Source organism: Rhizomucor pusillus, assembly GCF_041956525.1.
Source record: "Rhizomucor pusillus strain CBS 183.67 unplaced genomic scaffold VTP01scaffold_6, whole genome shotgun sequence".
Lineage (NCBI taxonomy): Eukaryota > Fungi > Mucoromycota > Mucoromycetes > Mucorales > Lichtheimiaceae > Rhizomucor > Rhizomucor pusillus.
The window spans coordinates 1,181,377-1,207,840 of NW_027192148.1; the positions used below are offsets into that span (position 1 = coordinate 1,181,377).

General features: G+C 45.3%; 9 protein-coding genes across 9 annotated transcripts; 6 read left to right on the forward strand and 3 right to left on the reverse strand.

Annotated features, from left to right (window-relative positions):
- Positions 1–7: 7 nt before the first annotated feature.
- On the reverse strand, positions 8–4,194 carry VTP01DRAFT_9398 (uncharacterized protein; the record flags this gene model as incomplete). The annotated part of the gene is made up of 10 exons (XM_069388625.1): positions 8–163; positions 222–368; positions 424–721; positions 785–1,219; positions 1,277–1,398; positions 1,450–1,643; positions 1,708–3,309; positions 3,370–3,454; positions 3,515–4,080; positions 4,134–4,194. 10 exons carry the CDS (start codon positions 4,192–4,194, stop codon positions 8–10), a joined length of 3,666 nt encoding a protein of 1,221 aa, XP_069240904.1.
- A 537-nt stretch (positions 4,195–4,731) lies between these two features.
- Positions 4,732–5,367, forward strand: VTP01DRAFT_9399 (uncharacterized protein; the record flags this gene model as incomplete). The annotated part of the gene is made up of 4 exons (XM_069388626.1): positions 4,732–4,795; positions 4,957–5,067; positions 5,131–5,262; positions 5,333–5,367. The coding sequence occupies 4 exons, from the start codon at positions 4,732–4,734 to the stop codon at positions 5,365–5,367; spliced, it is 342 nt and encodes a 113-aa protein (XP_069240905.1).
- Positions 5,368–5,752: 385 nt separating this feature from the next.
- On the forward strand, positions 5,753–6,720 carry VTP01DRAFT_9400 (uncharacterized protein; the record flags this gene model as incomplete). The annotated part of the gene is made up of 4 exons (XM_069388629.1): positions 5,753–5,779; positions 5,846–5,875; positions 6,456–6,465; positions 6,515–6,720. 4 exons carry the CDS (start codon positions 5,753–5,755, stop codon positions 6,718–6,720), a joined length of 273 nt encoding a protein of 90 aa, XP_069240906.1.
- A 15-nt stretch (positions 6,721–6,735) lies between these two features.
- VTP01DRAFT_9401 (uncharacterized protein) lies at positions 6,736–7,074 on the forward strand (the record flags this gene model as incomplete). The annotated part of the gene is made up of 1 exon (XM_069388630.1): positions 6,736–7,074. One exon carries the CDS (start codon positions 6,736–6,738, stop codon positions 7,072–7,074), a length of 339 nt encoding a protein of 112 aa, XP_069240907.1.
- A 377-nt stretch (positions 7,075–7,451) lies between these two features.
- On the forward strand, positions 7,452–9,429 carry VTP01DRAFT_9402 (uncharacterized protein; the record flags this gene model as incomplete). Its single annotated transcript, XM_069388631.1, has 8 exons — positions 7,452–7,580; positions 7,648–7,726; positions 7,782–7,851; positions 7,987–8,149; positions 8,647–8,931; positions 8,988–9,065; positions 9,123–9,218; positions 9,283–9,429. The coding sequence occupies 8 exons, from the start codon at positions 7,452–7,454 to the stop codon at positions 9,427–9,429; spliced, it is 1,047 nt and encodes a 348-aa protein (XP_069240908.1).
- Positions 9,430–9,730: 301 nt separating this feature from the next.
- VTP01DRAFT_9403 (uncharacterized protein) lies at positions 9,731–16,339 on the reverse strand (the record flags this gene model as incomplete). The annotated part of the gene is made up of 7 exons (XM_069388632.1): positions 9,731–10,943; positions 10,998–11,106; positions 11,184–12,597; positions 12,667–13,113; positions 13,186–15,128; positions 15,196–15,489; positions 15,571–16,339. The coding sequence occupies 7 exons, from the start codon at positions 16,337–16,339 to the stop codon at positions 9,731–9,733; spliced, it is 6,189 nt and encodes a 2,062-aa protein (XP_069240909.1).
- A 1,704-nt stretch (positions 16,340–18,043) lies between these two features.
- On the reverse strand, positions 18,044–20,508 carry VTP01DRAFT_9404 (uncharacterized protein; the record flags this gene model as incomplete). Its single annotated transcript, XM_069388633.1, has 6 exons — positions 18,044–18,370; positions 18,438–18,952; positions 19,058–19,141; positions 19,419–19,889; positions 19,954–20,018; positions 20,108–20,508. 6 exons carry the CDS (start codon positions 20,506–20,508, stop codon positions 18,044–18,046), a joined length of 1,863 nt encoding a protein of 620 aa, XP_069240910.1.
- A 1,701-nt stretch (positions 20,509–22,209) lies between these two features.
- VTP01DRAFT_9405 (uncharacterized protein) lies at positions 22,210–24,394 on the forward strand (the record flags this gene model as incomplete). Its single annotated transcript, XM_069388634.1, has 11 exons — positions 22,210–22,299; positions 22,354–22,462; positions 22,525–22,667; positions 22,736–23,104; positions 23,158–23,474; positions 23,535–23,614; positions 23,673–23,734; positions 23,793–23,890; positions 23,945–24,074; positions 24,143–24,174; positions 24,232–24,394. 11 exons carry the CDS (start codon positions 22,210–22,212, stop codon positions 24,392–24,394), a joined length of 1,593 nt encoding a protein of 530 aa, XP_069240911.1.
- A 1,265-nt stretch (positions 24,395–25,659) lies between these two features.
- VTP01DRAFT_9406 (uncharacterized protein) lies at positions 25,660–26,450 on the forward strand (the record flags this gene model as incomplete). Its single annotated transcript, XM_069388635.1, has 4 exons — positions 25,660–25,690; positions 25,748–25,831; positions 25,888–25,968; positions 26,032–26,450. 4 exons carry the CDS (start codon positions 25,660–25,662, stop codon positions 26,448–26,450), a joined length of 615 nt encoding a protein of 204 aa, XP_069240912.1.
- Between the last annotated feature and the right edge of the window lie 14 nt (positions 26,451–26,464).

Genomic DNA, 26,464 nt, shown 5'->3' on the forward strand with positions numbered 1-26,464 from the left:
CAAGAAACTACATTGAATTATATACATCTTTGAGGATCGGTCTCTTTCGCAATATCGCGTGTGTAGGTGAAGAAAAGACTTTGACAGTGCGTTCAGGTTGAGGAGGTGTAGGAATTTGTCGAATAACGTGTTGTTTGTGTGCATTGGGATAAAGCTCGTAAATCTAGAGTATCTACGTGAATAATTATCCAGTAGTTTGATATTTTTAATCGCCAACTAACCCATCGTTTTGATTGTATAAGTGCCAAAAAGCTTTGAAATAGCGCGGATGCTTCGAGTGTGGACTTGGAGCCGATCAGCACAACTTTGCTTTTGGCTCTTGTCAAGGCAACATTGATACGTCTCCAGTCTCTGAGAAGATCACCCGTCTACAACAAACTTTAGATGTACTTTCTCCAAATATCCCAGGTCATATAGACTTACGTGGGCACCAGCGTTGCTACGAACAAGTGATATAAGAACGCACTCTTTATCACGACCTTGATATTTGTCGATAGTTGCGATCTCCACATCTGGTCGGTTTCGAAGATACTGGGAGATCAGCCGCAACTGTGATCGATATACAGAAATAACTGCGAGTTCTTTCTGATCCAAACCACACATGAGCAGTGCATCTGCTAATTGACATAGTAAGTTGGCTTCAATGTCATTCTGGATAACATCCATGACACGTTCTTCTCTTGCAGGTATGCGGTCTGTATCAATAAACACAACCTTCCGACTATTTCCAAGAACCAACGATTGAGACAGCTATTCATTTGGAGTATCTGCTCAAGAATCTCACCTTGGATCAATAATATCAGCAATCCAACAATGGGAGCGCCAGTCGGTGTGGGCCCCATCTTCGTGGAATGTCTCAAGACCTTGTTGAATATTTGGTAGCTTAAGCATCCGTCTAGCCACGGCGTGAGTCCCGCATTTAAGTTTTGAATCGTACACCAATATGTTTGATAGAGACATGATATCCTTGTTCATACGATACTGATATTCCAAATACGCGACGGATTCTGGATGAGCCTCGGCGAGCAAAGAAAACAATGATTTGGAGAAACCACTCCGTCGGGCCTCTTCGTCGCGTACGACAGGCGGTAGTTGATACTGGTCGCCAACAAGTACAAAGACATCGGCGTATCTCAACGGACCGATACATGCTGGTAACGTGATTTGAGACGCTTCATCAACAATACAATAGTCAAAACGACGTTTTTGGAATAGATTACTACAGATAACTCGGTCAATATGTCACGTTTTTTACCGTTACTTCGTTTAATCTTACTGGGTGATACCAAGACAAGTTGTGCCCACAACTTTTCTGCTATTATAGAATTGCTCGATCGCAGCTACGCTGTCCAGGTTTACATTATTGCTAGGTACACATTGGCGGAGACTAGGCATCACCTTTTGAAAATGTTAGATTCGTTCTTTATACTTGGAAGCCGATAATCTTACCCTATCAGGATTTCCTAATCGCAGGACATCGATTCCACTTTTGTGTACCTTAGATAGGACGTTATCAAGAGCAGAGTGGGTATAAGCAGTCAATAGTACAGACTTGTTCTGGCGGACAAGTGCACAGATGATGGCTGCAGTCGTCATTGTTTTGCCTGTTCCTGGCATGCCTAGTATGAGGGTATAGTCTTGTGCTAGAATGATCATGGAATTGCTAAGTACATATATTCGTTTTCTTACAAACCAATAACTGCTTACCACTGAAAACTTTCTCCATTGCATGTTGTTGGGCTGGATTGAGGTTATCTAGGGCACCGTCGGGTATCGAGAGGGAATTGTCAAATGCAGGCTTTTTCAAGTCCACGATTAATCTTCTGCGTTTTTCGTCGCCGCCATCTTCAGGTCGGTTCACTAGTGTCACCAGGTTCCTTCGCATAGTTGCCATGCCGCCCGCCAATTCATCCTGGTCTATGCGGTACAACATATCCTTTTCAGGCGTTGTTGAAAATACTTGATGGTTCATCAGGTCGAATTCAGATTTGCGCTCAGGCGCTCGCCGCAGCGGGCCAGTGAGGCTGACAGTAATGGAACGTCTGTCAAGATGTTTTACAAAACCCATGCCTAGATTGATATGACCTTTGACGCTTGAGACTATGATTGGATCTCCAATGGCTAGGTGAGACATGATGGGCTCTTCGTCAGAGCGTTGAAATCGATAAATATTTACATCCACTGTAGACACGAGCTTCATGTTGTGCAGGCATTTTCCAGATTTTTCACGTAAGCTGCTATCTTGTCGCCAGATGTCTCTGCGGATATAATCAATGTCGTCTTCTTCCTTGTCAATCAAAGCTTGCCAGTCTCGGAAAAATTTTGCAGTAGTTTCGCTAATATGTTGTGTTTTTGCGTCGAACCAGCCGCCCAATCCGCTGGATGCAGCGTTTCCGCCTTCGACAGCCTTGTGAAATAGCATACATGCATCATTCTCAGTGCAATGTTGACAAGAATGCAAATTTTTCAACATTGTTGGAAGGTTTTCTCGATTTTGTAGAGCTGAGGCCAGTCTATTCCGTGCAATCAAGAGTCCTTTCAAATCGCTGCGTGCTGCTGGAATGAGGTAAAAGCTGTTTACTTTGGAGTAATAAAGAGCACCGGCAATGACACCAATATCGTATCGATCGCTCATAAGCAAAGTGTACAATATTGTTTGTGCGCGATGAGAGATGAATCTGCTTGCTCGACCTGTTTTCAGCTCCAATGGAATAGTAAACGTTTGTCGATTTGGTGCGAATTTGATTTCGATCGAAGCATCAATCATGCCTTTTAATCCATAGGTTGGACTCCATAAGTGTTCTTCGACATCCAATACTCGGCTCACGGCAACGGCTGTGCATCCTAAGGTTGAAGCTACGTCCGGACCAACATCGTTTGCCGGTTTTGCATGCGGTTTCGGTTTGGATCCAATGAATGTATCAGCAAATGCTTTGATACTTCCGATAACATGCTGTAAAATGTTCATTGCTGTATCCTCGTCCTGATCGATTGCAAATAGTTGATCAAGTGAATGTTTAATAATGTCCCACATTTCCTTTTTAAGGGATTCGATACTAAAGTCTTGTGTCTGCATGGCGCGCTGAATAACACGATGGATGATATCGCCGTGAACGAGCGCCTCGCTGTAATCGCTTACACTTTTGACCTTTTGCTGAAGTATTGACTTGCGCAAGCAAAAGAAGCTCTCAGCGACAGCAGTGCAAGATATAAGGTGGTCAGGATGCAAAATAATATATCCATGATCATTGTCGATAATATTGCTGAAGTGCGTTGCATCCGGCGGAAGAGGTATATGCACAATATCACCTAGAATATACAAATTGATACCTAGGGCTTTCCAAATACCACTTTATACGTAGCCCTTACCAACAACGACGTGAGTTTGCATCCATTCGTCCCTCAAGCGTACATTGAATGGCTTGTGGTGTTGGTCCTCCAACAGATAGAGTATCTAAACAATGCACTTCAATATCAAGTCTACTTTTGCCCACGCCAATATCCTGTTTCTTACTTTTTCACGCTGTTGAAATCCATGGTCGTCTATGTAGGTCTGCCCGCTAACATTCGCCACGATGTATCGTTTATATTTTGAGCTAGAATCTGGAGATGGCATTGCTTCATCTTGGCCGTATGAAATCTGCTCCAAGAATTCCATAGGTAAATCGTCGCCAAACATATCATCGTCTTCACCGTCAACATCGTCGTTATTATCACCAGCTGTACCGGCGTTGCCATCCTGTGTTCTGTCGTCGCTCTGTTCGTTGATATTATGCATGATATAATCTTGTCCAGCTTGACCAGTTGTTGGCTTTGGGTCAGTTTGTACTTCGCCGATTGCAAGCGCCTCTTCCAAGTCTTCCACAGGGATATCATCAAACATGGCATCTGTGTCGCAAGACTGAAACATCATGTCCGCAGGAACTTCAGAGCATGTTATATCACCAACATTGCGCTCGATTTCCTGATTCATTTTCGCCAGGAAACGTTCCTGGATCTCTCTGGGTCTAATGACAGGTGTTTCAGTATCAGGACTTGCTGGTTCCTGAGTCAACATGAGTGGCATGACCTCCTCATCGACTGCATTGTGTAAGCATAACCAGTTCGACCCGCATCTTTTAACCCAATTATACCTCTATATCTCTTCATGAAGCGCTCTGACGGTGAGCGGTAGGGGCCATAACGATCAGCCATTGGCGCGTGGTGAACCAAGGCTTAAATAGAAGAAATTCAAACGCGTCTGAGCGCGTTTGGAATCGGGACGCTCTGAAACAAGGATTTTCTCATCATGGTAACAAGTCGCGAGATTACTGTAAAGCAAAGAATACTGTGAATACTGGTACTTTTACGGTATTTCCTTTTGTAGACCCATGTTTAGCTGCGAAGAGGCGATGAATACGAGAAAATGAAAATGAAAGAGATCGTGTATCAAATTGATAGAACTTGTTACCATCACCCTTCTACCTCAATCCGTTTTCTCTCAATTGATGATAATAATCGAACATGCCTACCAATAATTATTAAATGCTTACACGCATCTTAATATCAAAAAGAAAACAACCAATCGCTAATGCATTTCGTTGTGCTGTACATTTCTCTTCGGCGTACGGATGCTATACCTTCCTCCCGGATAATATTCCAGTAAACAAGAATTCGAGCATCTCTTTCATCCTCATTCGACACGAGAAAACGAACGTCTCAATCATTACCGCCCTTCGCAATTGAGATCAAATGCGCCTATTCCTTCAGTACCATGCAAATGGTTCGAATATTCGACACCTGAAAGCAGAGAATGGTATATTAAGTTCGAAAGTATTCGACGATTTGGAGGAAGACGAAAAAGCAGAGACGCGAAAGACAAGAAAAATATAAGGATCAAAAAACTTCAGTAAGTCAAAGTAATTCCTTACTAGAAGACTGGATAGTCCAAATAATACATTTTTGTACAGGTTATAGAAGCGATTGACCTCGGAGACGATGACTTGAACCAATGTACGGCGCAAAAGCAAACAGAGGTCGAACATATAGAATTACTATTTGATGTGATTAATCGAGGAATGTTGGCAGGTAATTGTTACTCGATCATCTATGATACTGTTTGCTGACTTAAGTTAGCTGACGTAGAGAAAGATCAAGTCGACGAATCTTCACAAGGGTCTAATATATTGCAAACGAATGTTGATGGACAAGCAAACGATGAGCCCAGCATAACAAGTAACAGCGTTCAAGATCTAGATGTCGACGTGCTCGAGAGGATGGAAGGTAATAAGATCGTACCATGGAACTCCCATATACTATACTGTTCATAAGATACTGAACTGGAATCTTGCAGATCGATCGAATGCCCTCACTGTCTCGGATCAATGAAGTTACCGCTACAAAAACTTATTGAAGAAGAGCTGAACAAGAAAAGAACGATGGATGCGGAATACGAACAAGGGAAAAGCAACGAATAAAGAAAGAAGCTCGTGATCAAGAATCGATTATAGAAAAGATGCGGATCCAGAGGTCGATATCTCAGGAAGAGGAAAGGGATTTCTGCCGCATACATGCAATGTACCAGCGATGGATTCCTTTGGGTTAGACTCGAGGTTATCCAAAAGAAATCGATTTCGAGAAGATACCTCAGCGTTTGCAATGCTTCAAGCCAAGATTGGAAAACATAATACAGAAAAGACGATCAACCAGGTATAGGCTTATATCCTTGCAAGCCCATGCAGAACTGAAGAGGAATGCCAATAAGCCTACGATGATGATTAATCGTTTCGAGAGACATCTGGTAAGTAGCTCGCAAGTCGCATTTATGTTGGTGCTTCAATCTCTTAAATTTTAATTAATTAATCAGTCTGGATATTACGGCATGCGTGGTTTATCAGTAATATATATAGCACTTGCTGGCATGTTTCTCTGTACAGAGGATCCGGTTCTCACTCATGCAGCTTCTAAGCCGCAGATGACTCCTACTATTTCTTCAAGAAGTCCTGGTTCCTGAGGCTGCTTGCCTTTTGATTCAAGAAGATTTAGAGCAGAGCAATGGACATTCAGTCGACATTGAGGAAGCGTATAGAGTTTTGGAAGAGAGTCGAGAATATGGATCGTACACCCTGCTAAATAGAAATTTTTTGTATGTTCTGACCCTTTTCCTTTCTAGAAAAGAAAAAGCAAAATAGTTTTTTTTATTGTCTGCATGTTCTGAACTGGCTGAATGGTACAACTTTAATTCTGAAGTGGCTGTCCGTAGACCTGCCGTTATTTTTTGAAGAATACATGCAGATTATTGCGGTAAAAATTCTTTATCTTTGACCGAATGAACTCATATATCGGGCGCAGTACTTTGCGCGTATTTGAGCTGATCAGATTTGGTATGCTTACATTATGCAGATCAAGTGAATCATTGTCCTCTTAAATCTTTCATTATGCAGAACGATGTGTCTCACAATGAAAACTCTGGGTAGGACAAGCGATGTAAAGGTCGTATTATATCAAATGTCGATATTATGTACTCTCTTTCTAGTTTCTCAAGTTTTTCAACCCAACGCAATGGCACCAACACTACGCAGTGGCAAGCGATTACGGTCGCCAACACCTCCAGCTGCATCGACTAGCAGAACACCAAGACGAAGGCGCATGTCAGTCTCTGAGGAAACTTTGGAAGAGACAAGCGGTGAACCTACGGGTATAAGCGGTGAATCATCGGAAATATCTAGCCAGGCATCCTAAATGAGCGGTGAACCTATGCAGATCAGCCAACCCTCGGAGCAGGCACCAGAAACTGAGGAAGCAGCACAACCGGAAGCTCAGGAGGAAAATGACCTCGAAGATCCGGACGAAACCGACTATGAAACAGAAGACGGAGATGAAGAGAACATGGAATTAGAACTCGAAGAAGAGGAAGAAGAAGAAGATATTGATGAACAAGTCGTTGAAGATGTGGTTGCGCAGATAGAAGAGATTCAAGAACCCAGAGAACAAAACCGGCGAGCATTGAGTCGTCTCCTGGACGATCATGTGACCCAATGCGATACTTCCTTGGAGTGTTCACCGGTGACGGAATCAATCGCAGGAGCGGTGTAAATGGTCTGGGCTTCCGATCAACAATGTTTATAGAACTGCATCTGCTTCTTCGACGCTATGGTCTCATAACACCAAGATTAAGGTAATGGTATAGACAGTCTATCATGCAATTTAACATGATATTAAATATCCTTTCCTCTACTGGAAGGCATGCCTGTAATATTAATGGCCCTTTGAATGTCTCGACTATAGATGAACCAGATGACTCCTCCCAGCAACGCGCCGCCATATTTTTCGGATACGTGATCACGCACTGGAAAAAATCTGTAAAGTGAAAGATTCTATTCCTGATCGAATCGCCAACTTCCTACCTGCAGACAACCCTCAGGCACGGACTGATTTTCTCATACTTTTTGTGTTCGGCTTGCTAGTGAGCGATGGCCATGTCTCTTGGACGTATTGCAGTACGCCAGATAACGTATGTGTTCGCTACGACGGTTTTCGGCTTGCAGCTCGAGATCGATATATCATGCCATGGCTACTGGATCGATTACGAGAGCAGGACTGTATGATACTGCATATATACATTCGACGCGATGGATTGTCAAGGCTTAAGTAGGCACAACCCAAAAGAATAGCGATTTGCTGAGACACGGTCTCCAATTAATGGAGCAGCACGGCATCCCTTTGGACGGGAAACTCCAGTTTCTCCGTTTCTCCGTTATCTCCTGCACAATGAACGTATTGTCACGGACACTGTTATGCAGCCCAAACGTTTTCGTTTCATCAATATCTGAGAGAAAACATTAATGATGATCTATCGTGCGTCATTGCCCAGTAAGTTACATGTTGGACTTGAACAGTCCAGGCAGGCAGGCAAATATTAATACTTTATTCTTCCTGCGCCAGGGATTTTTATGAACTCAACCTGTCTTTGCTCAACAATTTACTGGAGTCTGTGGGATTTCCTAGACTTGAAAGTTCCTACGACTTTAACGTTAGGGGATTTATCGGCCGAGTCAATTCATTGGACCGCGCAAATGCCACAGAACCCCAGAGGCTTTTGATAGACTATATGGCAACATGTCGGCAGCGTCGATCTGATCAAGAAGTTTTAGACTTTCGGTATCGACAGGTATGTGGTCACTAGATACATATAATGATTTGCGTATGTAATATAGCTAACCGCTCTGTTGATAAAAGCCATTTATCCATTGCCGACATTGCCCCCAAAGATTTTTCACCAAGCGTTTCAGATACAAGAACCACATGGGAGCTCACCATGAGGTAAACTATCTTTGCTAAGGAAAAGATTTACAAGGATTTGCTACTATTTTTCATTAATAAATAAACAGATGCGCCCATTCGTTTGCAATGAAAATGAATGTACCGAGGAGTTTAGATATAAATCTCAATTGTTCACCCACAAGCAAGTTTTCATCGAATGGAAATAGTAAGAAACGCAAGCCTAATGGGAAACTATGATAGGTCTTCTAACGTTTCTTGATGGAACAGGAATCACATGAATGTCAAATATGCCACGCTGAACTGCTCAGTGAAGGGATGCTATTGAGACATAACAAAAAATATCACGATCCGGTATGTGATTGCCAGCTTCTTATACATTACAAGTGTCCTAACTGGAAATCCTCACCAGAATGCGCAACATGTCTGTCACGAGCCAGACTGTGGAAGACGATATTCGCAACGAGGGAGGCTTCTTCTGCATATCACACGGGACCATCAGGCAGCACAGGCAAGATTACTATCAAGCAGATCTATTCGCACCTTACCAACGCATTTTTCCTTCAGAGGATACGATTTACTTGCATTGCGAACGGATGTAGACGCAGCTATGCTGTAGCAAATGCATTGTATAGACACATAGAGAGATCGCACGGAGCGTTCGCAGCGCAAGTATGTAGAAGATCAATTTGAAGGATGTAATACAAACCTTCTGTACTTCTTCCCAGGCCAGTAGCGGCATTTGCAACGTACGGATGGCATGCAACGAAGAGTTGCAGTCTCACATCAGGCAGCACCACAATCCTGTAAGTAGCTTGTCATGATTTTCTACTGATATGATGCTTAGCATTTTACAAAATTAGGCTAATCCACTCCTTTGCCAACGTGAAAATTGTGGATACAGATTTGCCCAGTCGCATGTACTACGTCGTCATGAACGTACGCATCCAGCGGACCATGTAAGTTTCAAAGACTGCGATGGATGGATAATATTTCCTGATAAATAGAGTTCTTGCCTTTTAGAATTGCGCCGTGTGCGGCCAAGGCTCCACATCGAACGCTGAAGTACAGCGTCACATGACTTCTGCGCATAATCCTGTAGATTGCCTGGAAATTTTACTGATAACCAATTCGTCTATACTAATACCTTCCTCGCTGCAGCGTAATTAACATTAATCCTCCCCGTACAGGCGTGTCGCAGACGGTTTCGAATCAGCGCCAATCTGTATCGCCACCAAAGGCGCTTCCGTCATTGGGGACCTTAGCAATTTGCAATCGATAACTTTATGGTTAGCGGCGATCAACTGTTGTTCCTAATAAACTGTCACCGCGTATTATGGCCGCAACGATCGCATTGGAGAAAAGTTATCTTTTAAATAGATCCCCCAAATTTATTTTGATGATTATGTATAAAGAACAGCAATAGCTTTGTACAGATGGATATGTATATGAAGATTTAAAAATAATCGTTTTATGCGCGAACATCAACCAAGACACGCTGGTTAATACCACCAGCGACAGGAAGATAGGTGCTACCAGTCAAGAACAAGTCGACTTCACGGGCGCATTGACGGCCTTCGTTGATACCCCAGACAATCAAAGATTGACCACGGCGGCAATCACCTGCAGCAAAGACGCCAGGAGCAGAGGTGGAGTACTTGCCCTTGGGAGTTTCAATGTTGGTGCGACCATCTTGCTTGAGAGAGAGTTGCTTGACCAAAGCTTCCTCAGGACCCAAGAAACCCATGGAAAGCAAGACAAGATCGGCTTCAAAGAATTGCTCGGAACCAGGAACTTCCTTCATGTTCCAGCGGCCGTTTTCATCCTTTTGCCATTCGACGCGCACAGTGTTGATACCCTTTACGTTGCCATCGGCATCGGAAACGAACTCCTTGGACAAGACACAGTATTCACGAGGGTCCTTGCCAAAGTGAGCCTTAACTTCTTCGTGACCGTAATCAACCTTGAAGACGCGAGGGAACTGAGGCCATGGGTTCTCAGGTGCACGACTGTTGGGAGGTTGAGGTAACAGTTCAAAGTTGACAACAGATTTGCAGCCGTGACGGAGAGAAGTACCAATACAGTCGTTACCAGTGTCACCACCACCAATGACAATGACATGCTTGTCCTTGGCAGAAAGGTATTTGCCATCCTGAAGTTCAGAATCCAAAAGAGACTTGGTGTTGGCTTGCAAGAATTCCATAGCAAAGTGGATACCATTGCTCTCACGGCCAGGAATCTTAAGATCACGTGGCCAGGTGGCACCAGTGGCAACAATAACTGCATCGTTTTCGGCACGGATGGTGTTTGCGTCAATATCAACACCAACGTGGGCGTTGGGCACAAATTTGACGCCTTCAGCAGCCATGAGGTCAAGACGGCGCTGGACAACCTTCTTGTCAAGCTTCATGTTGGGAATACCGTACATCAGAAGACCACCCATACGATCGTTACGGTCGTAGACAGTGACACTGTGACCAGCCTTGTTCAATTGGTCGGCGGCAGCTAAACCGGCGGGGCCTGAACCGATAATAGCAATTTTCTTGCCAGTGCGGTGCTTTGGAGGGTTAGGAACAATCCAACCTTCCTCGAAGCCTTTATCGACGATCGCGCATTCGATGCTCTTGATCGCAACAGGAGGTTCACTAATACCTAGCACACAAGAGCCTTCACAAGGTGCCGGGCTGCACGGATGTTTAGCGAGGTTGTTTGAGGATGTGGAAGGGATCTGAACTTACCAGACACGACCGGTGAACTCCGGGAAGTTGTTTGTCATCATTAGACGGTCGAGAGCGTCCCTCCAGTTGTCCTTGTAGACGAGTTCGTTCCACTTGGGGATAATGTTACCTAGAAGGCGAGATAGAGGCAATTAGTGGATGTGTTGCTATAGGGATGATGTGCGTTGTCGTGAGCAATAAACTTACCGATAGGGCAACCGGTGTCAGACTGGCAGAATGGAACACCGCAGTCCATACAACGGGCAGCTTGCTCGTGCAGCTGAGGACGAGTGAGACGGTTGTTGATTTCCTCCCAGTCGCGAGCGCGCTTCTTTGCGTTGCGGTAGTGTTCGCCACGACGCTTGTACTTCATGAAACCGCGGACCTTGTCGAGCTTAGCACGGCGTTCCAAGATAGCAGCTTCGTCCAACAAGCTGTCCTCGACGTCCTCAACGACGGGTTCGGAAGGAGCAGGTGGATGGTTGTCGCATTTCTTGACCTCTTGCTTGGTAGCAGCTTGTTCCTTTTCGGCCTTGGCCTTTTGGAGCAAGTTGCGGTATTCGACAGGCATGACCATGACGAACTTGGGCAAGTACTGGTTGAAGTTCTTGAGGACACGGTCAGCGATTTCAGAGCCGGTGTAGTGTCTGTGGTCTTCGATCAAGTCGCGCAACTCGGCGACACGTTCATCGTCGTTAACGGTTTCGAGTTCGACCATTTCAGTGTTGACGTTTTGCTTGAAAGTACCGTTGAGGTCCAAGACGTAGGCAATACCGCCAGACATGCCTGCAGCAAAGTTGCGACCGGTACCGCCGAGGATAACAACGCGACCGCCAGTCATGTACTCACAGCCGTGGTCGCCAACACCTTCACAAACAGCGTGGGCGCCAGAGTTACGGACGCAGAAACGTTCGGCGGCGATACCACGGAAGTAAGCCTTGCCAGATGTAGCACCGTACAAGCAGACGTTACCGACAATGACGTTTTCTTCGGACTTGAAGACCGAGTTCTTGGGAGGATAGATGGCGATTTTACCGCCGGACAAGCCCTTGCCAACATAGTCGTTGGCGTCACCCTCGAGTTCAAAGAAGATACCGGGGGCCAAGAATGCACCCAAGGATTGACCGGCAGAACCCTTCAACTTGACGTGAATAGTGTCGGCAGGTAAGCCGTTCTCGCCGTGGCGCTTGGAGACATGGTAAGACAAGGTGGTACCCAAGGCACGGTCGGTGTTGACAACGTCGACTTCAATAGTGACAGGTTCCTTGTCAGCCAAGGCAGCTTCGGCTTCATCGACAAGGTAGTTGTCAAGGCGAGTGTGCAAGTTGTGGCGCTGCTTGGTGACACAGTAGTTGGCGACACCAGGGCGAAGAGACTCGGCGGGAGTAAGGATAGGAGACAAGTCCAAGTTGGCGGTCTTGTAGGTGCGAAGACTTTCGTTGACACGGAGACGCTCAGCGTGACCAACCATTTCGTTGATAGTGCGGAAACCAAGCTTGGCCATGATGGAACGCATTTCCTCAGCTAGGTAGTAGAAGAAGTTGACAACATGCTCGGGCTTGCCTTCGAACTTGGCACGCAGTTCAGGGTCTTGAGTAGCGATACCAACAGGGCAAGTGTTCTAATAGATAGGAATATAAATATAAATAAAAGATGAAAGGCAAATATCACATGTTGTGAAAGCACTTACCAAGTGGCATTTACGCATCATGGTACAGCCCAAAGCAATCAAGGGGGTAGTAGCGAAGCCCCACTCTTCAGCACCAAGCAAACAAGCAATGACAGCATCGCGACCAGTCTTGATCTGACCATCGGTCTGGACAATAACACGACCACGCAAGTCGTTGAGCACAAGAGTTTGGTGAGTTTCAGCAAGACCCAATTCCCAGGGAAGACCGGCGTACTTGATACCAGTCCAGCGGGAGGCACCGGTACCACCGTCGTGGCCAGAAATCAAAATGTGATCGGCACGAGCCTTGGCAACACCAGAAGCAACAATACCAACACCGACCTCGGAGACAAGCTTGACAGAGACGCGGGCACGAGGGTTGGAGCACTTGAGATCGTAAATAAGCTGCTTCAAATCCTCAATGGAATAGATATCGTGGTGAGGAGGAGGAGAGATGAGACCAATGCCCTAGATATGTTTAATAAAATTTAGCATGACATGGGCCAGCAAAGCATACGATATATGCATGAATAAACTTACAGGAGTGGTCTTACGAGTGCTTGCAATTTCTTCAGAGACCTTACCACCGGCCAATTCACCACCTTCACCGGGCTTGGCACCTTGTGCCATCTTGATTTGCAGCTCGTTCGAGTCAGAAAGGTAGTAGCTGGTGACACCGAAACGACCAGAGGCAACTTGCTTGATAGCAGAGCGCATAGTATCGCCGTTGGGAAGGGGAATGGAACGTTCAGGCTTCTCACCACCTTCACCTGTGTTGGATTTGCCTCCAAGACGGTTCATGGCAATAGCCAAAGAGCTGTGTGCTTCCATGGAAATGGAACCATAAGACATGGCACCAGTGACAAAGCGCTTGACAATGTTGGTCCAGGGCTCGACTTCCTCGATAGGGACAGGCTTGCCGCTCTCAAAGTCGAATTCGAGCATACCACGGAGAGTGCACTTCTTGATAGCCTCGTAAGCATTGCGGGTGTATGCGTCGTAAGAGGACTGGTTCTTTTGGCGGACAGCGTCCTGGAGGTTGGCAATACCAGTGGGATCGGCAATGTGAGGCTCACCACCGTCGCGCCAATGGTATTCACCCGATTCAGGCAAGGAAACAGGTTGGACCAAGTTGCGAGTGGGGTAACCACTTTCGTGAAGAGTCAATGCGTCCAAAGCGAAGATATCAAAAGTAACACCCTTGATGCGGGAAGCAGTGCCAGAGAAGCAGCGAGAGATGACAGTGTCGTCGATACCAAGAGCTTCAAAGATCTGGGCACCCTTGTAGGAAGCCAAAGTGGAAATACCCATCTTGGACATGACCTTGAAGATACCATTGTCGATAGCCTTCTTGTAGTTCTTGATGAGCGAGGCAGGAGTTTGGCCTTCGTGAACAGCACGTTCGCGGTGCAACTTCATCATAGCTTCCATAGCCAAATAAGGGCAGATAGCATCGACACCGTAGCCAAGTAAGACACAGAAGTGGTGCACTTCACGAGCTTCAGCGGTCTCAACCATCAAAGCAATGCGGCTGCGCTGCTTGTTGCGGACCAAGTGGTGGTGGACACCACCGGCGGCGATCAAGGAGGAAATAGCAACACGGTCAGCAGAGACAGCACGGTCAGAAAGGACAACAATCTTGTAGCCTTGCTCGATAACCTGGGAGACTTCGTTGCAGACACGTTCGAGAGCATCAACGTAGCCCTGGACACCGGCAGACTTGGCAAAGGTGATATCGACAGTAGCGACCTTCCAATCAGGATAGAACTGAGACATGTTCTTTACAGCAGCCAATTCTTCCATGGAAAGAATGGGAGACTTCAAGTTGAGACGGTGGCACTGGGACTCGTCGATCTCCAAGATATTGCCTTCAGGTCCAACAGAGCATTCAAGAGACATGACGATCTCTTCACGGATAGGGTCAATGGGAGGGTTGGTGACCTGGGCAAAGAGCTCACGGAAGTACTCATAAATGAGACGAGGCTGCTCAGCCAAGCAAGCTAAGGCAGTGTCGTTACCCATGGAACCCAAAGCCTCTTTGCCAGTAGATGCCATGGGAACCATGATGAGGTTAAGCTGTTCAAGGGTATAGCCAAAGGCCTTGAGACGAGGGTCAGCGTTGACAGTGGTATCATCCAAGTGGGCATCGAAAGGTTGAACGCTGCTTGCTTTGCTAACGACATCGTCTAAAGTGATGCGCTGGTTCTTGAGCCATTGAACAAAGTTACGCTTGGCGGCGGTCTGAAGCTTGAGCTGCTTGTCATCGACAATGACACCTTCAACGGTGTCAACGAGAAGCATACGGCCAGGCTGCAGACGACCCTTTTGGACGACAGTCTCTTGGTCGACGTGGACAGTACCGACTTCGGAAGCGCAGATCATGATATCATCCGAGGTGACATAGTAACGGCAGGGACGCAGACCGTTGCGGTCAAGAGAGGCACCACAGTAACGGCCGTCGGAGAAGGTGAACAATGCAGGACCTGTGTGTTTAGATGATCTTGATCAGTTTCTATTGCTGACAGCGAAATATGATTTAAATATACATACCGTCCCAGGGTTCCATAAGCGAAGCAGCCCATTGATAAAAGGCTTTGAGTTCGGGAGCCATGGCGTCGTTGTTCTGCCAAGCTTCAGGAATCATCATCATAACTGCCTCGGGGAGGGAGAGGACACCGTTGATGACGAGCAATTCCAAGACATTGTCAAAGGCAGCAGAGTCAGAGCCACCTTCTTCAATGATAGGGTAGAGCATTTCCAGCTCGTCGCCGAACTTGTCAGAGACCATGACACCTTCACGAGACCGCATCCAGTTCTTGTTACCCCGCAAAGTGTTGATTTCACCTGTGTATGACAAATATTTCAAAACGTGAGTGATACCACAGAATTTTCACGTGCAACGAAGAAACAATGATGTAAACTTACCATTGTGAGCGCACCAACGCATAGGCTGGGCACGGTCCCAAGAGGGAAAAGTGTTGGTGGAGAAACGAGAGTGAACTAGGGCAAAGTGGGTGGTGTATTGCACATTGTTCAAATCGTGGAAATATTGATAGACTTGACGAGGAGTAAGTTGACCTTTGTACACAATGTTCTTGTTTGACAGAGAGCAAACATAGAACCATTTGGCCATGGTAAGCGTATGAGTGGCGTGCTTGCGCAACACATAGAGCTGACGCTCAAAGTAAGGCTCGTCGAATTCGTCGGTGGCCAGCACCACGAAAGGTTGCTCGATAGCAGGTTCCTTTGACTTGGCAGCAGGACCGAGAATGGAAGAGTCGCGAGGAACAGATCGCCAGCCGAGGACGCGCAGGTTGAGCTTGGCGGCCATCTCTTCAAAGACCTTCTTGCTCTCGGCGACAGATTCGGGATCGCCCTTCATAAAGAGGTTACCTACAGCGTAGCGGCCTTCCTCAGGAAGCTGGATGCCCAACTCGCGGGATGTTTCATTAACAAAGAACTGGTGAGGGATGCCCGTCATGACACCAGCACCGTCACCGTCGCGAATGTCTGCACCGCTAGCACCTCGATGCGTCATATTGCAGAGAATGTTGCTGGCATCGGACAAGATCTTGTGCGAGCGCTGGCCCTTGACATGGACCATGAAACCGACACCGCATGCATCCTTCTCAAACTCGGGATTGTAGAGACCCTGAGCAGCAGGGATAGCTTGAGCCCATGAATTATTTGCCATTTGTAAAGATTTGTTCGTTCGTTGTCGTTATGTACAGTAGTAGAGTATATATGATTCGATTGTATATATAGAGTGTGGGGGTTGGTTTATGTAGATGTTCTTGCTTTGCGCTTGCTTTGCTGTTTTGGGGTAAATAGAGAAGGGGGGATCTATAAGCGTGCGCAAAAGAAAGAAGAAGGGATCGAAACCGGTTTGCGAGATGGAGACGACCCTTTAAGAGAGATCCGGTGGCTTCGGGAAGATGGATGATGTCGTCCACATTTCCTTATCTCTGCCCCTTGTGAACCAATGATTATCAGGGCAAGCACTGAAATCAAATAGAATTTGAGGTCACATGCTATACTTTACTTTCTGCCTTACCGGATTCTATCCTTATTTTTGATCTACAAGTCTTTTCCAATTCCCTCCATTCCCACTCGACCAACTGCTGTATTTTGGAGCTACGAGCAGCAGCAAGATCGTGCCATGTTTGCTCACCCGCACATTCCCCGGAAACTGAAAAATAACAGCGAGGCTCTCCATCTCCATTCCCCCCTCTGCTGTGCCAAAATACCGAATCTGGTTGGCTAATGATAAGATGTGTCGATAATGTGTTTCCGGTTGAACCACAGTGGGTTATCTCCGACAAGGCACTTTCCGACATACAGTTGCCTTCTTGGGACACCCGGCGATAACATGGCAACGACGAGGATTTGGGAAAAGATTATAGCAAAATTTCGAGACACAATCCCTTTACAGGCAATGCAGTCGAGTGACCATGAAGGGTTGAGGACAAAACAAACATTTTGTCACTAGCCTCTCGGCAGTTTTCGGAACGAACGTTTGGTTGCACCAAGAGGGTATTATCAGTAGTCATGCCACAGCTCGCTATCTCAGATCCACTGTTGATCCATGTTTCTGATTGGCGTTTCGCATCTGTCTGGTCACACACGAATCCACGCAGCAGTAAGCTGGAATGAATGGCAGATGGACAAGACTGGAAATTCCTGTCTTGCCTGTCACAACGTCGTTGCATGTTTCAGCATGTCCGTGCAAACTTTCTTTTTTCTTGCGAGTACTCCACCATATATAGCCCTGTATTTCAGATCTTGCACCACTCTCTTTCGCCTGCTTACGTCGCACTGCTGCTACTATCCCAACTACTACGAAACCTGCAGTTTTTGGCAGCTATAGGCCGCGTGCTGGAAAGCGATATTGTATACTAATATCCCTCTACCTCGGCACCAAAGCGATTGACTTGGCAAGTACTGTTTCTTCCCTTTCAAAGCGTTACTTTTATGCTTCCATGGACTATAGGATGCGAGCACTAGGAAGTCATCGCTGCTAGGTCCATGGGTCAGTACACGATGTCGCCAATATACCGGACGACAATGCAGGAGTATGGCATCATCGTAGAACTTATAGGAAGCAATATTTTGCCACTGGTATCAGTGCACCAATCAATGCCTTCAGACAGGGCGATGCGCAATTCATCCGGCTGTCTGCAAGCACAAGGGCGTCTCTGCATGAAATAAAGGATTGCCTCTTTAATATACTGGGTCATAGGCACGCACGCGGGATATGGAAAATTATATGTAAATCATTTTGCCATAACTATAGAAGGATAGAAGGATAGAGTCTAAAAAGCATACATATCAATGTAAGGCAAAAGAAAGATATAAAGGCATAGTCAACTCTGTTCCTGTCTTGTCGACAGTCATCGATTTAGGACTTTGATGAGTTACGCTGGTCCTTTTGCGATTTTGGATGTTCTGTGCGTCCATTCTCGTTCATTCTACTGAAACCTTGTTGATGCTGCTGCGCCAAAAGTGCGGCGTGATAGTCGGATTGAGAAGGAAGGTTGGTGGTGTTGGGAGCACGAAGGGATGTAGGGCTGGGGCTAACGAGAGGGAAAGGTACAGGAACGGGAATGGGGATAGCACTAGTTGTAGCTGCAGATGGGTTGTTATTTGCTGGATATGCGGCGACACCATTGTCGGCCAAGTTAGATTGTCTCAACGGGTCTACAGAAGAGCTATACAAGGAAGGATCCTAAATAGATAGATAATGCATATTCAGCATAAACGTTCTTCTTACAGAATGATTATCAATTGCTCACCATCGTCGCAGGTCCATACATGTTGCTGACTTCTGGCGTTGGTGCCGGTGCTTGCTGTTGCTGCGGAAGCATCACAGCAGGTACAGGCTCAAAAGTTGCGCTGCTGCTGCTGCTGCTGCTGCTTGTTGCCGCAGGAGATTTGCTGGAAACATGCTCGCTGCTGTAGTAATTTTTGACCATTGGATCGCCCGCGAGTTCAAACAGTTTGTTCTTATCGTACTGTGTAGCCGAAGAAATCATCAATCTGTGCTCGTTTTCAAACTGATCGAGATGCGTGGTCGTAAAGTCGCTGGTGAATTGCTCAGGATGGATACCAAGATCGCTGGCAAGCGCTTCGACGTTCAACTGCAAGTCGTCAATGTCCTGCGAGATAGATTGTACTGAACGTGTTGCCATGTCGAGAGTTTCTGAATAGCCCTGAATATCTCTTGGGATCTCAGTAGGGTTGCTAGCATTTGCAAAGCCCGGAGGTTGCTGGATAGAATAGCTATCGTACTCTTGACTAGTGTTAGAACCTGGATTTGGGGAGGACGCCGAGCGTGGTGGCAGACTTGAGTATAATCTTGATGCTGACAGTAGAGTTTCCAGGAGCTCCATCCTGGGTAACAAGTTATACTTACCCGTCTTTGAGTTCTCGTTGCTTGGGACCATCCCGGCAAGAGATGCGGCTTCTTCAATGAGGTTTCTTGGCACATTACCGACAACTATAGAAAAAATGATTAGCAACGGTAAAGGGACAACTGAGCAAGTGACCCGCAAAACAATGAGCAAGTCTTTCGTCTCCTTCGGTCTGATCAATTGCATCGGTGGTATCGTAAAGTGAAGGGACGACTTGAAATAAAGAAGAAGCGAGTATGGAAGGGTCGATGGTTGAACGGAGGTGTTTACCTGGTGAAGTTGAAGACTTGTCGATAGCCGATTGATCATTGCCCAGACTGCCACATTCAATGCTTTCACCAGCCATTATAGATTCATGCTTACTCTGAGATAACTGTGATCGATCATTCGAAAAGACAGTAGTCAAAAACTGCAAAATCTTGCCCATCACTTCTTGATGCCGTTGATATTTTTCACGTGCGGTCAGTGTCTCTTCCCAAAGGATCTCGTTGTCACGATGCAAGTTGCGAAGGTCGGCGCTGATGGTCGATTGGTGCTTGCGGATGGCTGTGATGTCTTTTACAATGCTGGACAAGCTCACATTCTCGGTATCTTCTTTGCGGTCGCGGTTGCGCTTGCGGGTAACGAGCACCAACATATCAGGCCTGCCTCGCTGGAAATGAGGGTTACTAAACTCCCATATTTCGTGTTTGGAGTCGCTTATCAAGACACCCTGTTGAAGATGTGGAACTTTGTGAAAATCGTACATATTGAGCTGGCGCACGAAAGATGCAAAAGTGTTGTGCTTGTAGAAGCGAGGCAGCACTGTTTTTGCAAATTCTTCATGTCGTTCGACTAACAAAAACAGAGCAGTGTGTCAGAGGGTTTACTAAAACGGTGTGATTGTTTGTCTATTTACCAATGAATGAGGTGCCATCGTCTGACCAACGAATAAAGTCAGTCGTTGTTGGATCCTCCACCATGCTATTGGATTGTCCACAGTTTAGTTCTTTCTTTAGGGAATCTCGCAAAACCCCTATCCACACCTGCCCTCTTTTCCTTTGTCTACCCACCTGTACAGTTTGTTCAGGAAAGCTGGGACGTTCCGGTGAGCGACGAGTTTCTGCGGTAGCTCGGTAGGTGACTGCAAGGACAATGATGAAGGAGACATCAAATTCATAGCAGCAGCTTCGGTTGGAGCAGCAGCAGCATCGTCGTCGCTAGTTGTCAGAGGAAGGGTATTTTCCGTTATGCCGGTATTCTGACGCTTCTTTCGGCTGCCCAAGCTGCGCGATTGGACTGACGAAATTGGTAAGCCCGAGTCCGAAGTGCTTTGTCCCGAAAAATTTGTAGGCGATGAATTGCTGGAAGACGAGTTTGAAGACGATAAGGATCGTTTCCTGCTGTTGGGTGTGGTTGTAGTCAGTCGGCCTCGATTAGATTTAGATGTATTGCCACGGTTTGAATTTGTCATATCGCTTATTGTATTTTTATTCCAGTAGTATACAGAAAAGTAAAAACCGAGCTGGTCATAGCCGGTCGTATGAGCCAATCAAAAAATGCGGTTAGGCTGATACCAAGCACATACAGATGCTGTATAAGATTGGTTTTTCGCTTTGTTTCCACGCAGGTAAAATTTGGGGAAGGCAATAGAAAAAGTGCTTCGATAAGAGGCCGTGGAAAGTGGGAGAAAAGCAAAAGAAAGAGGTGGTGAGAGAAACGAAAATCGCCTTATTTTCCAAAAAAACGAAAATGCGGAAATTTGGGCGCCCCAATTCGAGGGCCGCTATTTTAGCACCGTGCCTTTCACGATCTCCCTTCCCAGCCTATTGGGTCTGCTGATAAACTGCTCTTGCTTGCAGCAAACCATTCCTTTATCTATGGAAGCTCGACAGTAGGAGCAACTTTTGTGTCAGGAACACAATGAGACCAGATTTGCCATTACAGAATTTTGCCTCGTTCTTCAACCCGGTGTGTCCCCACAGCACATGCCTATTGGGGCGGTACTAACATTCCTCTCTTTGTTTCAGTGCACCGTAGCATATGAGCAGATGTATATTTCATACAAGCTCTGATCAATAAATCTTATTTACCTTGCACCCTTTCTTTCCTTGCGAAGACGGCCCTAACGGCAGCATTCTTTCTTCCCCTCCTGCTTGGGCGGGGGAGTTGAAACACCGCTAAAAATGCGCAATTTTCAAGATCGCACTTTTTCAGCCCATCGGGCGATCACATCGTTTCCCAAAATGGAGTATATCGATTCATACGTTCTCTTCCTCCCCTCCACTTGCCCCGTCCTCGCGCTGCAAAGCCAGTTGTATTATGAATAAGGTTGTTGAGCTATTTCTCGTGATCGTCGATGACAGAGCATTCCTCTTGATTTCCTTGACCGTTTCAATGTTACACCGCTGACTTGTTGCACCGTCAGCTTGTCTGCTTTTAATCGCATTCATCCGCCCAAGTAGCTAAAGCAAGAGAAAACACCGGGCCTACCCCTTTCAACGCGCACCAGGTTTTCCAACACGCTATGACGTAAAGTTTTGACACAGTCACTTGGGTCCATCTCGTTCTTCCTCTTGATTACCTTCATACGTATTATTTGATATCGTGTCCTGTAACAACTTTAGACAAACCAAGCTATGTCGTAAATACTTGGCTGTAATATGCTCTTTGCCCAGTTATGTCTTGAGTTTGTGATAACTGATATGCTTATACAACTTTGCCTTTAACGTGTTATTTATGCATGTAAAACGCTTATACACATTTTCCAAAAACTAATATCGCTGCAATTTGTCGTTTTGGTGTATAAATGTATTATAAAATTTCACAAAATGCGACATTACTTTTGGGAAAAAGTGTACATTCTAGCCAACCAGATAAAGCGAGACACGATACTTGGAACTGGGTCTAGCGTTTTGAGAATCGGCACGCGCTTCCGTTTTGCATGCAACTATCATTGAATATTTAAATATCCATTAATCCATACTTTGATCGCGTATTTCTTCCACTGCATTGTTGATCACAGCTCCGCTCCGTCATTGATTGATGACAACTGCTGGAGTCAAGTATCCAAGGCATATAAGCATATAGATAATGTGTATGAAAACTAGGCTCTTATAAGAGATAGCTTATAACGGTAACTATTGCTTGACATAAAAAAAATCGAGGGCATTTTATGTCGAATTTAGCAGGCGCGGACCTTGCATCTACGTACCTCAGCTTTTACTGTTCAGGAATGACAGATCCGGTCATTGACAAACTCAAGGTGACCCATTCAGCAGCTCGTGCACGACTGTGTCACTAATTGCACTTGTAACAGGCGGAAGGAGTAGTACCTCTTAGCGAAATCCCGAGAACTGGTCGATGCAATGTGTACGGTGTGATTCGAACGCACAAACCGTTGAATCGAGCGCGACAGGGTCGAGGAGGTAAAGCTGTGACGAAAAGTATATAACGTCGCATTGAGACTAAAACGATACATAATGGAAAGATTATTACACGACGATCGGTATCATGGATCCATCCGTGGGTCTCGACGAACGATCAGATTTACGGGCGAATTTGTTTAATGTTTCCGCAAGGGCATTCGAGGAAATGGCACCAGGCGATATCTTTATTGGCAGAAATTTTGCGGTAAAGCTTCGAATGGGGATATATAAACTTTCAAATCCCAAGGAACCACCTGCTTATATAAGATACAGGTTAACCAAGTAGTTTCGAGATTACAAGCCGTCGTACAGAGCAATGATAAATTTGCACAGTGGAGTGTCTTGAAAGTGGATGATCTCAGCGTTCGCCCGAAAACTGAAAGAATGGTCCAATTCACGCCAACAGATTGGGCTGTTGCGCGTATCCTGCAGGCATGGGTGAAAGAACTTCGAACCAAAGACGATGAACCTTTTCTCCCTCACCTCGCGACGCCAGCAACCCAAAGCCAAACTCCAATGAAGCGCAGTGCATCTTCAGATGCAATTTCACCAGTTCCCGAAAAGAAAGCAAATACAAAGAAGCGAACATTACGAACGGAAGAATTTTCAGATGATGTCAAATTTGTCGATTATCTAGGAATGGTAAGCAAACAGGGAAACATTTGACCGTGCCATATACTAATTAACTGAAGTAGGTTGTGACAAACGTCTTCAAAAGAAACAGAGTAGAGATGACTCTGACAGACTTCACACCCAACCCAAAACCGATGGATGGCTACGACGCTCAGCGAACCATCGAACCGGAATTGCTGTTACAAGCAACCCTTTGGGACGAGAATGCTAATTACTGTCCTGATATACAGTTTGGAGATTATGTCTTTTTGCGCAATGCAAAGTTGAAAATCAGCAAGCTAGGCATGTACGAACTCAGTCTGCATGGCGATCGCGCGAAGCATACGGTAAACATACATAAATATGATCTGGATCATCCGTCAGTGCAAGAAATTGAAAAGTAAGCGTCGTTGCATAACCAAACGCATTTGAAAATATGTACTCAAACCGAAACTCACAGGCGTAAAGAAGAGTATTGGCGAAGGAAAATGCCGGATAAAGTGGTACATGCTTCAATTGATTCAGATCCATTCCGAGGACGTAAGTTGGTTTCACACTTATTGTAGCCTTTGCATTTTTTGGACTCAGGACTATGCAGGAACGTTTGGAGATATCCCCAAGACTCTTGTCACCAACCAAGTAATACTACAAGACAAGGATGTAAGTTTTCTTACTATATTAGCTCGACGTTTTTGCTATCCTAACTCTATTGTTATAGCTTTGCAAAAAGTACAAGGTGCGCACATTTGTTACTGCGTATAAACCTAAAAATATAGAAGATTGGACCAGAAAATGGTGTGCTTCATGTGACAAGACGTATGTAATTTAAATATTATGCATCGTAAATTTGTTCTTATGGTTGGTCTGTAGCTTTGCGTTAGAGACTGAAAACTGCGACTGTTGCCATTTGCCTTTAAAAGAATATTCATACGAAGCCATGTTCCTCGTCGAGGATTGTGAAGGTACCAAGTTACCGGTCCATCTGTACGGAATCGAGTCAGTAAGTTCAGTATAATTTTTGCAGCATGGAAAGCTTTCATAGACCCGATTAACATGTATATCTTAAAGAAAGGATTTTTCCCAGATCTTCCTCCTGCAGAGTAAGTATGTTCCATATAGCAGTGGCCGTTGCAGCAACTTACATGACAATTTTCAAGACCAACTCCTGAACAACTACATGAACTTTCCCGTCGTGTTGAGCTTCTAAGCTCTAAAGCACATTATTTCGATCTTGGTATCATGTCCTACGCCGTTCCTGGTCTAGGACGGCAATATGGCATAAGGTCTACTCAAATGTTATACGACGCTGAACATGTATAGTCTATAATAGAATGACAAAGTTACCATATTTGTGAGGGGTAACTTTGCCCATTCCTTTATTTATACGTTGCGTCTTTTTTTTCCTTCTTCACTTCTTCATTTCTTTACATCTTCGTTTACTTAGATATATGCCCTGTGGACATTGCAACAGACTTCTAATAAAGAAATAACGTTTTGTACGACTTCCTCTTTTAAAAACGCCTTCCTTCTTTGCAACTAAAATCCAAAATATCAAGAGACATTGACGTTTCCCAGGAGTTTCTAAGCTGATGTTCAGCTGCATAATCTGTACCGGTTTTTTTCTAAGAAATTGCTAAGAAAATGCCACAACGCTGTAATCACTGCGGAAGAATGGATCACGTGCGACGATCCAGTAGACTACAACCATCCAAAGGACCCCACCAACGTGTATGTGTTCGTTATTCTGTACTAAGACATTTGGATAAATCCAAATTGAAGCCTTGAGAATAACAATAAGACCCAGGAGACTAAAGCTTCGAGTTCTCTGACGATACCATGGCTATTTATTTTCTGACATTTTGCAGCCAATCCTCGATAAGTCTGTTTCGACTTCTGAGAATCCTGGGCTCCTTCAACAGCTGAGAGCAAACCTCAATCTATGCTCTAAGTTTGTCAATAGTATCTCTCAGCGCCGAGAATAAGCTCCATCATTTCAATCTACATGGTAGGCTTTTTTGATAAAAAAAAGACTCCAGAGATATAGGAAGAGGTGTTGAAATTATCTTTGTACGTCCCATAATTGTTAAAAAAGGAAGTATCTGCGTCGTTATTGACGCAATTCAAAAACTCAATAGACTTTTGAGACACGATGTACTACCCAGACATGCGCTGAAATGATGCCTTTTTATTTGAAGACTTCTCCTTTTTGGAATCGGTCTTTGCCACAAGTTATTCAGCGATACTTCATGATGGTCGTTAATGGCGCAGGCAAAACACACGTGAGCAGTAAGTTAGGCTATTTATGAGCAAGCAGTGGTCATCGTGAGCTTCTAAAATGCATACACATTGCGCATAAATAGTAATCGAGGGCAAATGGACCTCGGTTTGCTAAATATGTCTCTATGAGTGCTATATTATATTATGGATTGGCAGCTTTGTATCGCCGGAATATAATCAAGCGCAACGTACTTTCAGCATCTTCGGCGAGCAGATTAAAATTGATAGACTTCGTGAAAATCAAAGAGAAAAAGGTCGGGGCTGTCAAACTGGCCACGCCATCCTTTCTTTCCTCTTTGCAAAACAAAATGGACCGTAAAGGCAAACAAAATGCTACAAGTAAATTCATATTGCTTTACGCTATAATTTAATTCTCTGACTAATAATGCGCTGTAGAGGGTATCCCGGATGCGGAAAGCGATGATGATGGTTTCCAAGAACCGATCATCATGCGAAAAAGAAGAGTTCAAGATGAAGCTGGTAAAACATGAGACAACTATTATTATGGGATCATTCAATGTACCCACAGCTCGTAGCTGCTGCTATATCCGCAGATAAATACAAGAGTACAAAACGAAGCAAGACGAAACCGAATATAATGACGAACAAAACTGCGGGTATGTAGCGCAGAATTACCATCATCTTTCATTTTACCGATTCTTACGCGTCAAGTACGGTAGACGATGATGCAAAGGAGTGCGCAAACCAGAGCAGCTCCGCTTCCGCGAAAACTTCTAAGAAAGTGAACAAACGCATACTCAGCGTGAAGCCTTCTGTCAGAGGAATAGGGCGGAAAAACCAGTATCAAGACACCTTGGAGAAGCTCGTCGTTAAAGTCCACAACATCACCACGCACGCTTACAGCTTTGCAAAGTTTATGTTCATCAGCGAGATAAACGAGAACATGCCTTCACAGTTCCCTTTGGAGGACTTACTCAATGTCGACTTCTTCTCAGAGCTTTGGCTGTCATTAACTCGTCGTTTCGAGAAGCGTGCACACAACAAAAATACGAAGCGGTATCGAGATCTCATCGAGAGACATTTCAAGGACTACCTGACCTCCTCCGGCTTCAAACCCGAAATCTTTGACAATGCCTAACAGATTTCTCGATA